At 36.8% G+C, this 16,040-nt stretch overlaps 1 protein-coding gene across 1 annotated transcript in view; it reads right to left on the bottom strand.

Moving 5' to 3' along the window:
• ADAMTS19 (ADAM metallopeptidase with thrombospondin type 1 motif, 19) overlaps positions 1-16,040 on the bottom strand; it is a 394,617-nt gene that overhangs the window by 46,321 nt on the left and 332,256 nt on the right. The window contains exon 19 of the mRNA XM_006870690.1: positions 6,573-6,708. Coding sequence (XP_006870752.1) covers positions 6,573-6,708 — 136 coding nt within the window. The remainder of the gene's footprint in view (positions 1-6,572; positions 6,709-16,040) is intronic.

Here is a 16,040-nt window from a genome sequence, read left to right as displayed (position 1 = left end):
GCAAGGTCTGTGGTTCAAGCTCACCAGCTGCTCCTTGGAAACCCTATACAGGGTCGCTATGGGTCGGAATCGACTCAATGGCACTTAACAACAACAACAAATAGAGTTTCTGAGTAGTGGCTGATGGGTTTGAACCACCCACCTTAGGAACACTAATTTAAGCATCTCCCCAAATTTATTTGAGGAAGAAACCAAGACCTAGTCCAGAAAAGTGATTCAAAAATTTGTTATTTGTATATTTTTTACAATAAAAATTCACTCTGGGTTTCCGATTATCCTATTATCTGGTTAGCCATACAGGAGAATTTAGCATTCCCACATCACACTCCCACCTTAAACTCTGCAGAATCTGATTTCAGCAGTGTGAGTGCATGAGAAAACCTGAGATTATTTCTGGGTTCCTTATTAGCTGTGCACATTCTTTAAACAATAATTATTAGCTATAAGTTTCAACTTTCTCATTTGTAAAAGTATTTCTTATTATACAGACATACAATAGTCAGTACATAATATACAATGTACATGTGGCAGTAATTTGTAAATTGTTTATACTTATTGCTATAGTCTCATCTCCTACTACTTTATAAAATAAACCATGTGTTCATCTTGTTCCCCAAACTTCTATTCATACCTCATCGTTGTTGTTAAGTGCCATTGAATCAGTTTTAACTCACAGTGACCCTGTATAGGCTGTCCAAGGAGTGGTTGGTATACTTGAACCACCAATCTTGTGATTAGCAATCTAGTATTGATTCTACAGTGCCACATCTGGACTCCAGTTTTACCTCATAACATTTGTTTATGTAGGATCCACTGACTAGAATGTTTTACCACCTCCTTAAAAGCCAGCTTCAAGCCCCTTCCTTCTTGAATGTCTTCTCTATCCAACCAAAAGGGTTGGATCTTCTCTGCCCTCTACCATCTAGCTTGTAGCACCCATTTGGCACTTAATTAGCTATTCCTAGGGAAGTGAAAGGAGTTCAGATAGCAGTAGTGATTATGAATTGGACTGCTAAACTCACAGTCAGCAATTTGAAACTACCAGCCGTTTTCACAGGAGAAAGATGAGGCTTTCTGCTCCTGTAAAGATTTACACCCTTGGAAACTCTATACAGGATTGCTATGAGCAGGAACCGACTCTATGTCACACCACCCCAACTACCACCAGGGAAGTAAAGGCGCTCAGAGAGTTCCTAAAGAATTTGAACTTCTTGTCCTTATTAGTTCTGGTGTGACACTGTAAGATAGGCACTCAACCACAAGGTTGGTTTTAACTGCAAAGTTGTTGTTGTTGTTATGTGCCATGGAGTCGGTTCTGACTCATAATGACCCTGTACAGGGTTTCCAAGGCTGTAAATATTTACAGGAGCAGAAAGCCTCATCTTTCTCCCATGGAACAGCACGTCGTTTCGAACTGCTGACCTTGAGGTTACCAGCCCGATTTGTAACCACCATGCTACCAGAAAACAACTACAACATCTTTATTAATATATAGGCTCCTCAAAGATAGAAATCAGTGTATTATTATTTTTGTATTCATAATGTTTTTGACATAATAGCGTCTCATAAAACATCTATTGAAATGAGGTTTACGTTTCTCTTTTTGCTTTACAGAAATGTCCTCAATTATTTCCAATTCACTTAAACCCATGTACTCTTGGCAATGATTAAAATCTTAAGGAGTCTCTTATCCTTTGTAACCTAGTTTTCTCAGGACCAGTAGCTTTTAAGTCAATTCTGATTCACAGCAACCACATATTCCAGAGCAGAGCTGTCCTTCATAGGGTTTACAGGGTTTCTTTTCAGAAATTTTCACCATTATTTAATTCCAAGGTAACTTTGCGTGTACTCGAACCTCCACCCTTCCATTTAGCAGCTGAGCAAGATAATCATTATTTACACCATACAGGAATTCCCTCCCCATGTTTTGTTGTTGCTGTTAAGTGCCATTGAGTTGGTTCCAACTCATAGCGACCCTCTATAGGGTTTCTAAGAAGCAGTTGGTGAATTTGAATTGCCAACCTTGTAGTTTAAACCAACCTTGTGGCCCAGAGCTTATCCTACAGTGCCAAATCAGGACTAACTTCCCATATATAAAATTGTATACTTCTGAGTGATTCTGTGTTTCTATTGCTGAAAAAGAGCAAATTTCATGATAATGTTTGTTATCTAATGCTGCCTCTATTAGAGTTCTTGTTGGCTGCTCTAGGAAGTACGATGCAAATCTAGAATTTTGCTTTAGGGCCCCTAGTGGCTTTTCATTAAAAATAAATATATATCTTCAGAATTACTATAGTTGTGACTTCATATTTCCACCCAAGAATATCCAAGGAACAATAAAAAATTTAATCCATCTAAGTACTTTCCCCTGAATTATGGAAGTCAAAAAGTCAAAAGATATTACTCAAAAGAGAAGCATTTCCAATTTCATGGAATCTCATACTTTTGAAATAAAATACATTTTATATATTCTTAATATAATAATAAAAGTTGCCGTTTTTTATTCCTTGTGAAGGCTGCTGAGAAAATAAGATCTAAAATATAAAGTACAATTCATTAAGAAGAAACATTTTGTAGTTTGAAATGTATCTGTTTTGACTTGTCCTATATGGAGTCCTGGTGTAATGCATCAGACTTCAAAGTCATTTGGATTGCAAGGTCGGTGGTTCAAGATCACCATCTTCTCCTTGTAAACCATATACAGGGTCGCTATAAGTCAGAATTGACTCGATGGCACTTAACAATAGCAATATTCTTAACACCGGGCCAATAAGAAAAGATTGAAGTTGTCAGAGACTTCTTTTGCTCAGATCCACTATCAACACTCATGGAAACAGCAGTCAAGAAATCAAGTGATGATCATTCCCAGCCCCTCCATACACAGAGTAGACAGGGATGGGCAATTTGGCTACCCAAAATGGTGGGGCTATGGAAGCAAGTGACTGGCTTACAAACTTTCAAGAGGGAGCACAGATCCAGAGGGCATGGAGGAAAGTAGAATCTCCACTGAGGAGTATCCAATCTGTCTGGGCGGGGCTGATGAAAGGAGATAGGGATAGCACTCATGCAGTACAATGGTGAATAATTGTTATCAGGACTGACTGTGAGGGTTGAAAATGTAAAGGTAGCAAAAGGAGGGGAGTGTTCACTTTGCAGTCCAGGAGTAGAGGTCCCTGGGACCATCAAGGGAGAAGAGTGGAGTGAGGGACCCTACCCAAAGAAACAGTGACACCAGAGGTGGAGGCAGAGATGATGACATGGAGAGATGGAGCAGCTGGGGACTTTAGACACAGAGAGGGAGAGGGGCTGTGTGCCGATGAGTGGGGGCAGGGCAGGCTTGTAGTGTATACCCATTGGTTGGTTGATGATGCATGGAGGGGATTGTAACCATGGCTATGAAACAATATACGATAGGATGAATGTAAAACTAATGTTCTCGCATGTAAACTATCACATAATTCACAATAAAACATTTTTAAAAAATCAAGCAATGTATTGCATTAAGCAAACCTGCACAAGGCCTTTTTAAAGTGTTGAAGAGAAAAGATGTCAGTTTGAGGGCTAAGGTGGGCCTGCCCCAAGCCAGTGTATTTTTAATAACCTCATATGCATGTGAAAGATGTACAATGGATAAGGAAGACGGTAGAAGAATCAATGCATTTTAGTTATGATGTTGGAGAAGAATACTGAAAGTACCATGGACTGCCAAAAGAATAAACAAATCTATGTCGGAAGAAGTACAGCTAGAATGCTCCTTAGGATGGCAATAGTTCATCTCTCATACTTTGTACATATTATCAAGAAGGACCTGTCCCTGGAGGAGGACATCATGCGTGGTAAAGTAGAGGGTCAGGGAAAAGAGAAACCCCTCCCAATGAAAGGATTGGCACAGTGGCACCAGCAATGGGCTTAAGCTTAAGCTTAACAGTGATAGTGAGGATGACGTAGGAATGGCCAATGCTTTGTTCTAGTTTGCATAAGGTCACTATGAGTCAGAACTGATCAGATGGCACCTAACAACAACACTAGCAATCTCCTTATCCGTAAGACTACTTCTTAGAAAAATATTTACTAACCACCAATCAGTACAGTTTATATCTGGCACACTGGATTCTAGCTGCCCTTTTCATGACCTTTTAAGTAAATGTTAATAAAAATTAGAATGTTTTTTATTCCAGTAGGGGAAAAGAAAATATAAATATTTTATTGTGTTTGTAAGTCTTAGAGAGTTTTCACATGATGACTATATGTACCCATGTCCAATTCTGGAGTTCTGGTATGGTGCTGTGGGTTAATATGCTGAACTGTAAAGTTATTTGAATTGCAAGATCAGCAGTTCAGGTTCACCAGCTGCTCCACGGAATCCCTATACAGGGTCACTATGAGTCGGAACCAACAACCTGTCCATTTCTTACATCACAATATTTGGGTGAACATCACTGATATAGCCTCTTGGTGGTTCAGAATGTATCACCTCCCTTTCCATGCTCTAATGAAAAGGCTTTCAGTCTCCTGTTGCAAAAATTTCCCAGAAAGGTACTGATCTTTAAAAATGATTAATTTTACCAAGTCATTACTGAGACATTTTCCTGCAAGATAGCTAACTGAGATCAGCGAACTGATTGTTAACAGACCCAGATGTGACAAATATGCTCTAGTTCTCAGATCCAGCTGGTGTAAATTCCCTACTGTATCAGAAGTAGCTGTTGTTCTTTTTATAAATTGGAAAAAACTATATTGTATAAACCAATTATAGGGTTACTATGAAGGAGACTTGGTGGCATACTGAATTATATGTTGGGCTACCAGCAAGATAAGCAGCTTGAACCCACCAGCCACTTCGCCAGAGAAAGATGAGGCTGTCTGCTCCTATAAAGATTTACAACCTAGGAAATCCAATATAGGGTCACTGTGAATTGGAATCAACTCAGTAGCCATGAGTTTGGTTTGGTGTGATTGACCATCACTATGACCCTCAATGTCGGCAGTTCAAACCTACCAAGTACTCTTCAGAAACTTTAGACAGGAATGCTATGAGTCTGAACTGACTCTACAGACGAGTTAGAATTGACCTAAAGCAATTTGGGGTTTTCTTGTGGTCATTTGAAATATTTTAATAAATTATGAAAAGTGAGGCAAATTAACATTTTAGTATTTATATGCTTAAAATAAGAGGGGAAATAGTCTTAGGAATAGGATTAATAGTAAGGATTCAGGGCCAAGGCCAAATTCTCTGCTCATGTATCTGTCCAGCTCTAACAGGAAAGCAACCAGACACCTAATTGTAGGTGATAATAATTCTCTACCTCACCCTCTCAGCTGATTCCTCATATAGAAATCTTTATAAATTCATCCACTTATTACTTAGACTGAGAACATATAGCCAAGCAGGTGTACTGTGCATACTATTGAGAATAGATTCGTATACTTTTCTCTTTTACACTTCATTTTATGTTTCATTCACCACCATGTGACTGTTTGTTGCTGTGAAGCTAGAATCTATGCCACTGGCATTTCAAATATCAGCAGGGTCACCCATATTGGACAGGTATCAGTAGAGCTTCCTTATGAAGATAATCCAGGAAGAAATGCTTTGCAACCCAGTTCCAAAAATAAGCCTATGAAAACCCTATGAATCACAACAGAACACTGTCCAACTTGTTTGCTTTGGACATGTCATCAGAAGGGATTCCTCACTAGAGAAGGACATCACGTTCAGAGAAGAAGAGGCTCCACAAAGGAAAGGGAGACCCTTGATGAGCTGGACTGGCACTATGGTTGCAATGATGGACTGGAAAATGCTGGTAACCATGAGGACAATGAAGAACTGGGTGAAGTTCCATTCTGTTGCACAGTATATAAGAAGTCTTTGTAGGATACGCACTAAACTGTTAACCACAAGGTTGGCAGCTCAAAACCAGTTGCTCCTCAAACCCTGTACAAGGTTGTGACCCTGTATGGCATTTCTGAAGAGCAGCTGGTAGGTTTCAAGTACTGACCTTGTGGTTCACAGTTCAGTGCTGATCTTACAGTGCCAGGGGTCCCAGTTCTACCTGGATCCTGGGATCAGGTCAGTCATGTTTTGATTTATATAACTCCTGGTAAATTCCAACACACCATATCAGAAAACTCAATCAAGATATTGTTAAATTCAATCAAATTGCCTTATTTTTAAAGAGGTGATCTACAGTTTACCAAATAATTAAACTTCATTCTCCTCTTTCTTCTCTGGAGGACCTCTGGTGTTGAGGTTAGGATAAGCATTGGAACACTAACCCACCAAACATTCCATGGGAGAAAGATGAGAGTTTCTGCTCATATCAGAATTTACAGCTCTGGAAAACATGAGTCAGAATTGACTCAATGACAATGTTTTATTGGGCGAATAAATTAATCCTGCTCCAATAGATTTTCCACTGCTACAATTAACCTTGATTTCTTAGACCTACATTTGAGAACGTATCTCCTTCTACTGTTAAGAAAATGCAATTTTAATAATAACTTGAATGTGCTTTAAAAACCCAGTATATAATGGTCAAGCCATTCTTTAACAGATGATTGAATGAGATTACCTTGTTTGACATGGTTGCTCATTACACTTTCGAATTTGTGGTTCAGGCTTGGTTAAGTACTTGCATTTCTTGTTGTCCACAATGCTGTTATTTTTGTTCATGATTTTTGTGCAGGATACTGTTGTCTTCCTTTCTCCTAAAAAGGGTCAATAAACATAGAAAGAAATGTTATCATCTGTCTTTAATGGATTTAGTAGGTGTTCACAGGATTTGTTAAAATGTTCATAAGTATTTTAAACTAATTTAAGTTGGGTCAATGAGAACTTATTAGATATAATTTTATGTAACAAAATTTATATATTGTTAATGTTTTTAAGTGCTGTTGAGTCAGTTTCGTCTTATAGTGACTGTATATACGATTTTTGAGGAGCAGCTGATAGATTTGAACTGCTGACCTTGCAGCCAGTAGTCCGGTGCTTATCCTACAGCACTGTGAAAAATGAAATGGGGAGTTTTGTACTACAATGTGAACATGGCAACACAGGTTCACAAGGTATTAATTGGAAAATGTGTTATAAAGAACAATAGTTATATTTTAGCAATATACAGTGATAAGCTGTAATTGCATATTTAAGGAATCTGCTCTCACTAATGGATCTCCAGTACATAATCATGCACATTTTGTCATTTGGTTGTACATCATTGTTCTGTACTTAATTTTGAAAAGCAATCTTATTTTGTGGATAACTTAGTCCTACATGCAATTGTCTCTGATAAAGACCCCAGGCATTCTAGGAATGCTTACTTCTTAATGATAGCCATGTTCTCTAAGAAAATCCATGCTACTCATCTGACCTTTCACAAGATTTCAGGTAACTGACTTTTCTACTTCTTCTGGGATGAGAGAATCAGGATACAGTGAACATTATTAAGAACTAAAAATTACCATGCTGCATTCTTCTTGCTTACTGTCTTATAAGCACAATTACTTGTAAGACAGTTACTATTTCATCTTACACTTCAGAAACCTAATAAATATGTGCAACCGCCACTTGTCTCTCAGTTTGTTGTACTGTGGTGGCTTGCATTTTGTTGTAATTTCAGAAGCTGTATCATGGGTATTTTTTAATACCAGCAGGGTTACTAATGGTGGTTAGATTTCAGCTGAGCTTCCAGATGAAGACAGACTAGGAAGAAGGAGAGACGGACTACTTCTGAATATTTAGTCACAAAAAATATGATTAACAGTGGAACAGTGTGAGCACCAGGATATTGAATACTGAAACATGATGAAGAGAACCAGAATATTGTCAAATATTCTGGGGAAGTTGAGACCCTCAGGTTGGAAGGCACTCAAAATACAACTGGGGAAGAGCTGCCTCCTCAAGTAGAGTTGACTGTGATGACACGAATGGAGTAAAACTTTCATTTGCTAATGTGGCACAAATCAAAATGAAGAGAAACAGCTATAAACATCCATTAATAATCTGAACATGGAATGTACAAGGTATGAATCTAGGAATATTGGAAATTGTCAAAAATGAAATGGAATGTGTAAACATCTATATCCTAGGCATTAGTGAGCTGAAATGAACTGGCATTGGTCATTTTGAATCTGACAATGGGCCAAACTTTCAGCTCGTAGCTGAACACTTCATCACTGTGCCATCATGGATACTTGTGGACCATCAGTAGGGAAGACCTTGGAGCCAAGATACAGCAGACTCGTAAAGAGTCCCTGTTAGAATGGATATGAATTAAAAAACAGTGATTCTTTCTCCACACAGAGGCAACCCTACAAATAGGTTATATGGCTTGGCGAATGGAGTTTTTGGCCAAGAGCATTTTTACAGGGTATACTCTGCTTAACTAAATGCAAGAACTACACTTCAAAAGCTCTCTATCTTCTCTGTGTAGCTCATTAAGAAATGCAGTCAAATTGAAGAGGAATGTCAGTCTTTTATTCCCCATGGGAATCATTTTGGTAGGCTTCTCTGCAAGAAGGGTGGGGTGTGGTATTAGACTTAATCATATTAGTGTTTAGTGTGCAACAACTTCAAATCATTTTCAAATAAATGGCTAGGGAATTAGAAATTACTGATGCTCATGTTACCACATAGAAAAAATCGGCGTCACAAGTTACTTAAATGTCAAAATTTGGAACACATTTTTGGTCAACTTCCTCCTGATACCCTATGTTTTAGGTACTCCTTTGTGACCTGATATATATAATAAATAGGGCTATTATACAAATTTCAGATAATGCTAACACATGGAAGTATTATTTCTATATTATGGTTATGTATATAAATGTTTCTATTATGAAAAATAAATGTTAGTTTTTAAGTCTAATTTAAAGTTTTCATAGTCATGAAACTCTTTTATAGAATAGATGCAATTGCCTAAGCTAATTTAAATAATGGCTTTTTGCCAACTACAACACAAAAAAAATGACAAACAGACATTATCCAGAAAGCTTTTGCTAAACATTTATATAGACAGAATAAATATCTCCAGACTAATTGTGCTGCATTTTTTTTTTTTCTTTCCTCAGAAAATATGTAACCTGAGCCTACAACTAACATATTGAGCTATTGGAAAAAAAATCTTTTAAAGTATGTTGTAGTTAAAGTGCCAATGAGTCACTTCTGACTCAGCGAGCCAGTACAGGGTTTCAGAGGCTGTAAATATTTTCAGGAGCAGAAAGCCCCATTATTCTTCCATGCAGCTTCTGGAGGCTCAAACTACTGATCTTGTGGTTTATAGTCTAGTGCCCCACCAGTCTCCCTTTTAAAATATGTTGTTGGTGTTGCTAAATGCCATCGAGTCAGTTCCAACTTATAGCGACCATATATACAGTTTCCAAGGAGTGGATGGTGAGTTTGAATGGCCAGTCTTGCAGTTCAAACCAACCTTTTGGTTGAGTGCTTATCCTGCAGTACCACACTAGGACTCCTTTTTGACGTATTTGTTGTTAAGAGCCGTTGAGTTGGTTCCAAATCATAGGGACCCTATTTAGGGTTTCTGAGGATTGGCTGGTGAGTTTGAACTGCCAATCTTGCGATTCAAACCAACCTTGTGATCCAGTACTTTCCTACACTGCCACACAAGGACTTACCTTTTAAAGTATATATCAAAAGGGATATAAGTATTGGCACCATTTAGGTAGCACCTTAGTAATGGTGTAAATATGAAGGCACAGGGGTATGAATTGGAATATTTCTATCTATACTGTAGCAAGGAATCACATATCCAGTGTTTTGGGCAAATAGTAGAAGCTTATCCAAACTTCTTTTTTCTTTTGTAATTTCATTGAACAAAAACAATAGAATCAGGGGAAAAAACTGCTCATCAACAGATGTGCATTATGCTAATGAAGATAAAATGAAAATCTTAAAACCATATGGAAATCTTATTGATTTTTTATTTCTTTTGTATATTCTTATATCCAGCCAACACAGGAAATATTTATTCTAGCATCTAATAGCAGCATTTACAATGCATCCGATACTATGGAACCCAGGGATGAACAGAAAGTGATGAAGTAACTGGGCTTCCTTCTGAATCATGAGTAGCAGCAATAACCTTTAAGTTATTCTTGTTAAATCAGCTAAGGAAAAATCTGTTTAGATATTTTTAATATAATTACGAATAAAATAAAATATATGCTACACACTCATCTCTTACCAATTGTGGGCAAAATTTGAAAAGGAAGGGTTAATTTTTATTTACTCTTTGTTCTCTTGGTGTTGAGGTATGGCACCATAGGATAAGCATAGGACTGCTAACGACAAGGTTGGCAGTTCAAACCCACCAGCTGTTCCTTGGAAACCCTATACAGGGTGGCTATGAGTCAGAATTGAGTCGACAGCCCTTCACAACAACTTTGTTCTCTTAAGATATTTAGCAAATACCAGACATTATATTAAGTGTCTTCTTCTCTAATCTCAAACATAAACTGATGCTTTTCTATGCCCTGTATTTAACCAATGAAATTGATATTTTTCAATAAAATTATATCCTAGCCAAACAGATCACATTTATAAAACTTGCATCCCAAATGTTGAAATACATTCTTGTAGATTGATTCAGTGTTTCAATATGCAAAACTGAAATTGTATATTAATGGACAGTCCAAACTCTAAAATAAAATTCTTTGGCATTATAAGATAGAAACAAATATACTTATTAGCTTTCTATGACCACTTCTTGTTGTTATTGTTAAGTGCTATTAAGTAGGTTCTGACTCGTAGCAACCCTATATAGGGTTTCCAAGGAACAGTTGGTGGATTTGAACTACCAATCTTTTGGGTAGCAGCCACAGCTTATCCTACAGTGTCACACCAGGATTCCTTATTGTTGCTAAGTGCCATTGAGTTGGTTCCAACTCATAGTGACCCTGTATTGGGTTTCTGAGGAGTGGCTGGTGGATCTGAACTGTTTGCCTTGTGGTTCGAACTGACATTGCAGTCAAGCGTTTATCCTACAGCACCACACCAGGACTCCACCAGGACTCCTTAGAACCATGTAAAACACTGATTATTTTTTAAATTTGCATTTTTAAAGTTGAACAACTTCCCAAACTGTGTCAACCATTTACTTCTTTTTATTTCTGTAAAATATTCTCCCCTCACAATTTGTCTCTATTATTAACATTGATATTTCATTATTATTTTGATGGATAATTTTATTTTTGCACTGCTCACAAGAAATCACATATAATCCAATATGAATATGATCTTGCCATTTTCTTGAATAAAAATAGTTTAACAGCATCCCATAACTTATAATTTAAACTGAACTTCTTGTTGTTAAGTGCTGTTGAGTTGTTTCAACTCATAGCAACCTGTATAGGGTTTCCGAGGAGTGGCTGGTAGGTCTGAACCACTGACCTTTCAGTCGACAGTCTGGAGTCCTACAGCACCACACTCAAAACTTGAGTGATTGCATAATTCTCACGGACCTTCCTGAACTGGCTTCTTTCTATTTCTCTGACCAAACCACCTCTCACTCTCTAGCCCCAATATTTTACATCATGGTAATATGTCTTCTTCCTAACTTCAGTGCATTTATTACACAGTCTAGAAGACTTTCTATACCTCCCTTTGTCACTCTGTATGGTGACTGCACAATGGAAATTTATAGGAAGTACAGTCAGTAATTGTAAATGAATTAACAAATGAAATATAACATGCAAATTAAGTTCTCATAGTTTTATTCCTCTTAACACTACTTCTTATGGTGAAAATCACTTGCCAAGTAAATGACTAATCATAGAGACAAGTTAGCTAAGGAAAATCCAATTAATGGATTATCATTTAACTCTTAAAAATTAAGTATAAAAAGAGTTTATGTTCATATAAAAATTTTAATATTAAAGCAAAGAAAATAGAATATAAATCATATCAAATATCGTTGAGATCGAATAACAGAAAATTTGGACAAAAGTAGATAGATTCTGGTGTCTTTTCTCTGACTAGAAACATTTATTTTCTTTCCAAAATGTCTTTGGTACATTCACAACGTACCTGTAATGGAAAAACAAAAACAAATTGAACCCTTAAAAATGTTCTTTCCCATCAAAAAAAATCATAGAGGATTTAAAAAGGTACAGTCTTTTGAATACTGAGATATTGTCCACAACTTGGATGTCCCTTTATAATCTGGACAAAGGAAACTGGACTGATGTGATTAATCAGAAATATTGCTTTATTTATTTATTTTTACTTCATATAGGTAGGTATCTACTTAGGATTGACCAAAAACAGCTTAACTCTTCATTTGTAGCAAAAAGAGTCATTTAATTTTGATGTTCTCTTTATATGTTTTATCTCTTTAATTTGCTCACTAAAAAAAACAACCTAAAGCGGCTGACATCAAATTGACTCAGATTCATGAAAAGCAGTTAGCAGAGTAGAACTGAACTCTTTGTTGCATCCAGGAACTCCATTCACTCCGTAGAGACAAATAAATCCCAGAGAAGTACGCTTAGTGTAGCATGATACAGCTGTATTGCTTCTCGAAACTAAGATCACATAAACAGACCTTTCATGTCAAAAAGAACTTTACAGCAAACTGATCTACACTTCTGCGATCCAAAATAAATTTCAGAAAACTAATGTTTCTTCAAAGGAAAAGATGTTTTAGAATTCCATGTGAAGTAAACATTTATTGCAAAACTACAACATAAGTTTCTTGAAGATAAGAGGATTATTTTCATGGCCTGTGCTAAAATATGAAATGATATATCCTTTATATTTTGCTAGAATGATCATTAGAATTTAAAAGACTATAAAGGAAAGTGTATGATAACTCATGTACATATGTTAAAGTGCTGAAATAAGTCACTGGAGAATACCATTAACATAGAGCATTTAAAAATAATATTTCTCTTAAAGGAGATTATTAGTTGTTTTGCATCTGTAATAATTAGTGGTAATAATAATTAGAAAATGCATAATGAGTTAACTCATAAGTTGGGTTAGCACTCAACTTAATGTGAATACTAAATACTACTGAATTGATGTATTTTATAATGTCCTGGTGTGGTGCTATGGGCAAATGCACTGGATTGCAAAGTTGTTTGAACCACAAAAGCTGGTTCAAGCTCACCAGCTGCTCCTTGGAAGCCCTATGGAGGGTGGCTATGGGTCTGAACTGACTTGATGGCACTTAACAACAACAACAACATAATGATTAATTTTACATTATGTGAATTTTACCTCAATTAAAGAATGTAGTTTGGGACTTTGATTTAAAAGACAGTTATAATAAAAATTTAGTTATATTGTTGTTGTTGTTGTTAAGTGCCATTGAGTCAATTCTGACCCACAGCAACTCTGTGTTGCATTTCCAAGCAGCCGCTTGGTGAGCTTAAATCACCAACCTTCAAACTTTGCAGTCTGATGCATTAGCCCACAGCGCCACACCAGGACTCCTTAGTTATATTAGGTATCTTAAACAAAAATTATATTTCTTATTTATTATTGACAATATGATATCTTACAACAGAATTTGAAAAGTAACTTCTCAAACACTGAAATTTTAAACTGCTTTGTAGTAATTTATTTGCTCTCATTTTATATATTCCTGAGAAGTAGAATGGTGCTATTAGTATTTCACTTTGCAGTTGGAGATATATTTTGCATGAATCTGTTTCCAATGTTCTGTGCTTTGAACTTACTTATTTAATCCATGATTATGCTGCAAGATTACAAAGTCAGAAAAGATGCAGTTCTTAAAATCCTATCCATCCACTTTATTTATGAACTGCAAAGGAAAATAATATCCAAAAGCCCAGAAATGTTTTGGCATTGAAATGAATATGCACCCTATTAACATAGAGATAATTGAAAACTTTTGAGTAAACACAATGGAACAGATTTGGAGAGAAGATCTATTCAAGATCAAATCATATGGGGGTTGTATATAGTTAGGATTATTTTTAAAAATAGACCATTTGAAATAAAAATAATGAGAAATCCAAATTCTTATTTAACAGAATACAAAACATGTCTTTTTTGATTCTAGAGAAAATCTTAATAATCTCTAGAAGTATGATTTGTTTCATGGAAAGGAACTATATCAAGACAACTTTGCTCGAGCCCTGTTGGCATTGTGGGTTAGGCATTGGGCTGCTAATCAAAAAGTCGATGGTTCAAATCCATCAGCAGCTCCATGGGAGAAAAATGGAGCTATCTGCTCTGGTAAAGATCTACAGCCTTGGAAACCCCAAGAAGCTGTTCTACTCTGTTCTTTTGGATCATTAAATTTGGAACTGATTTGATGGTAGTGGATTTTGTTTAGCCTGATATTAAAGGTACTGTAATGAGAAGCAGGAGTCCTGGTGTGGTGTGTGTCTTAATGCACTGGACTGCAAAGTCAGTTTGAACCACAAGGCTGATGATTCAATCTCACTAGTCGTTCCTTGGAATCCATATACAGGGTGGCTATGTGTTGGAACTGACTAGACAGCACTTATCAACAACAACAATGAGATGTAAGGAAGGACTTAATTTAAGAGCCCTGGGTTCCTATCCAACCAGCTATGTGACCTTGCTAAAGTCATTTAGTCTCTATGTACTTCAAAATACTCATGTTAACAATTAAATAGTTATCTTTAAGAATATGTAACAGTCTCTGGAATCCTGGTGTGGCGCTGTGGGTTAATGTGGTTCAAGCTCACCAGTCAATCACTGGAAACCCTATACAGGGTCACTATGAGTCAGAACTGATGTGATGGCATTTAACAACAATCTCTCTAGGAATCTAAGTATAGAACTAAAATAATTTGTTGTTAAGGTGCTGTGAAGTTGATTCCAACTCATACTAACTAGCTGTGACAGTAGAACTGTCCCATAGGAATGTTTTTTGGCCGTAAGCCTTCAATATGGATTGCATCTCAATGTCAAGAAAACAAAAGTCCTCACCATTGAACCAACAAACAACGTTCTTATCAACAGATAAAAGATTAAAATTGACAAGGAATTCATTCTTCTTGGATCAGTCATCAACACTCATGGAAGTAGCAATCAATAAATCAGATGTATTGCATTAGGCATATCTGCTGCACAAGACATTTTTAAAGTGTTGAAGAGCAAAGATGTCACCTTGAGGACTAAGGTGTGCCTGACCCAAGCCATGGTGTTTTCAATAACCTTATATGCATGCAAATGCTGGACAGTGAATAAGGAAGACTGTAGAAGAATTGATGGAAGAAGTGCAGCCAGAGTGAGCCTTAGAGGCTAAGATGGCCTAACTTTGTCTCTCATACTTCATACATATTGTCAGGAAGGAGCAGTTTCTGGAGAAGGATATCATGTATGGTAAGGTGGAGGGTCAGAGAAAAAGAGGAAGACCCCCTAGAGAGATGGATTGGCAAATTGGCAGCATTAATGGGCTCAAGTGTGGTAACAATTGTGAGGTTGGCCCAGGACCAGCCAGTGTTTTGTTCTGCTGTGCATAGGGTTACTATGAGTTGGTATTGACTCAATGGCACCTAACAACAACAATTTTATGGAAGCGTATTATCAGTTCTTTCTTCGGCAGGTCCACTGGGTGAGTTTAGATCACTAGCCTTTAAGTTAGCAGTCAAGTGTATAACCATTTGTGCTACCAGGGATCTTTAAAATAATTTACTAAAAGCCTCTATTATTAAAGATTTGACAACTGGCAGAACATCTTCTAAGGAAAATTAATGTGCAAAAATAATCTGGGGAAAGACTTTGACCCTTACTAATTTCTGCAGGAACTTCTCTATTAGAGAAAGAAATTAAGGCTAATAAACTCACTGGGTAAACATTTTCCTATTTTGATTTCCAATGTAAACAGATTCTCATGGCTGCCACTCAGTGCTGTAATGGGAACTATCAACTACTCCAGCACTCCAACCTTCTTAATCCTACTGCATGATCAGAACTGACCACTAGAATTGGGGATGTGACTCCAAATCTTGAGTTATATAAAACAGAAAATTATAACAGTATTGGTTTCATTTGTAATGTGCTAGTTTCTGCCATGCATAGCAGA

This window comes from Chrysochloris asiatica, unplaced genomic scaffold (assembly GCF_000296735.1).
Source record: "Chrysochloris asiatica unplaced genomic scaffold, ChrAsi1.0 scaffold00147, whole genome shotgun sequence".
Lineage (NCBI taxonomy): Eukaryota > Metazoa > Chordata > Mammalia > Afrosoricida > Chrysochloridae > Chrysochloris > Chrysochloris asiatica.
This window is presented reverse-complemented; position numbering and strand designations above follow the sequence as displayed.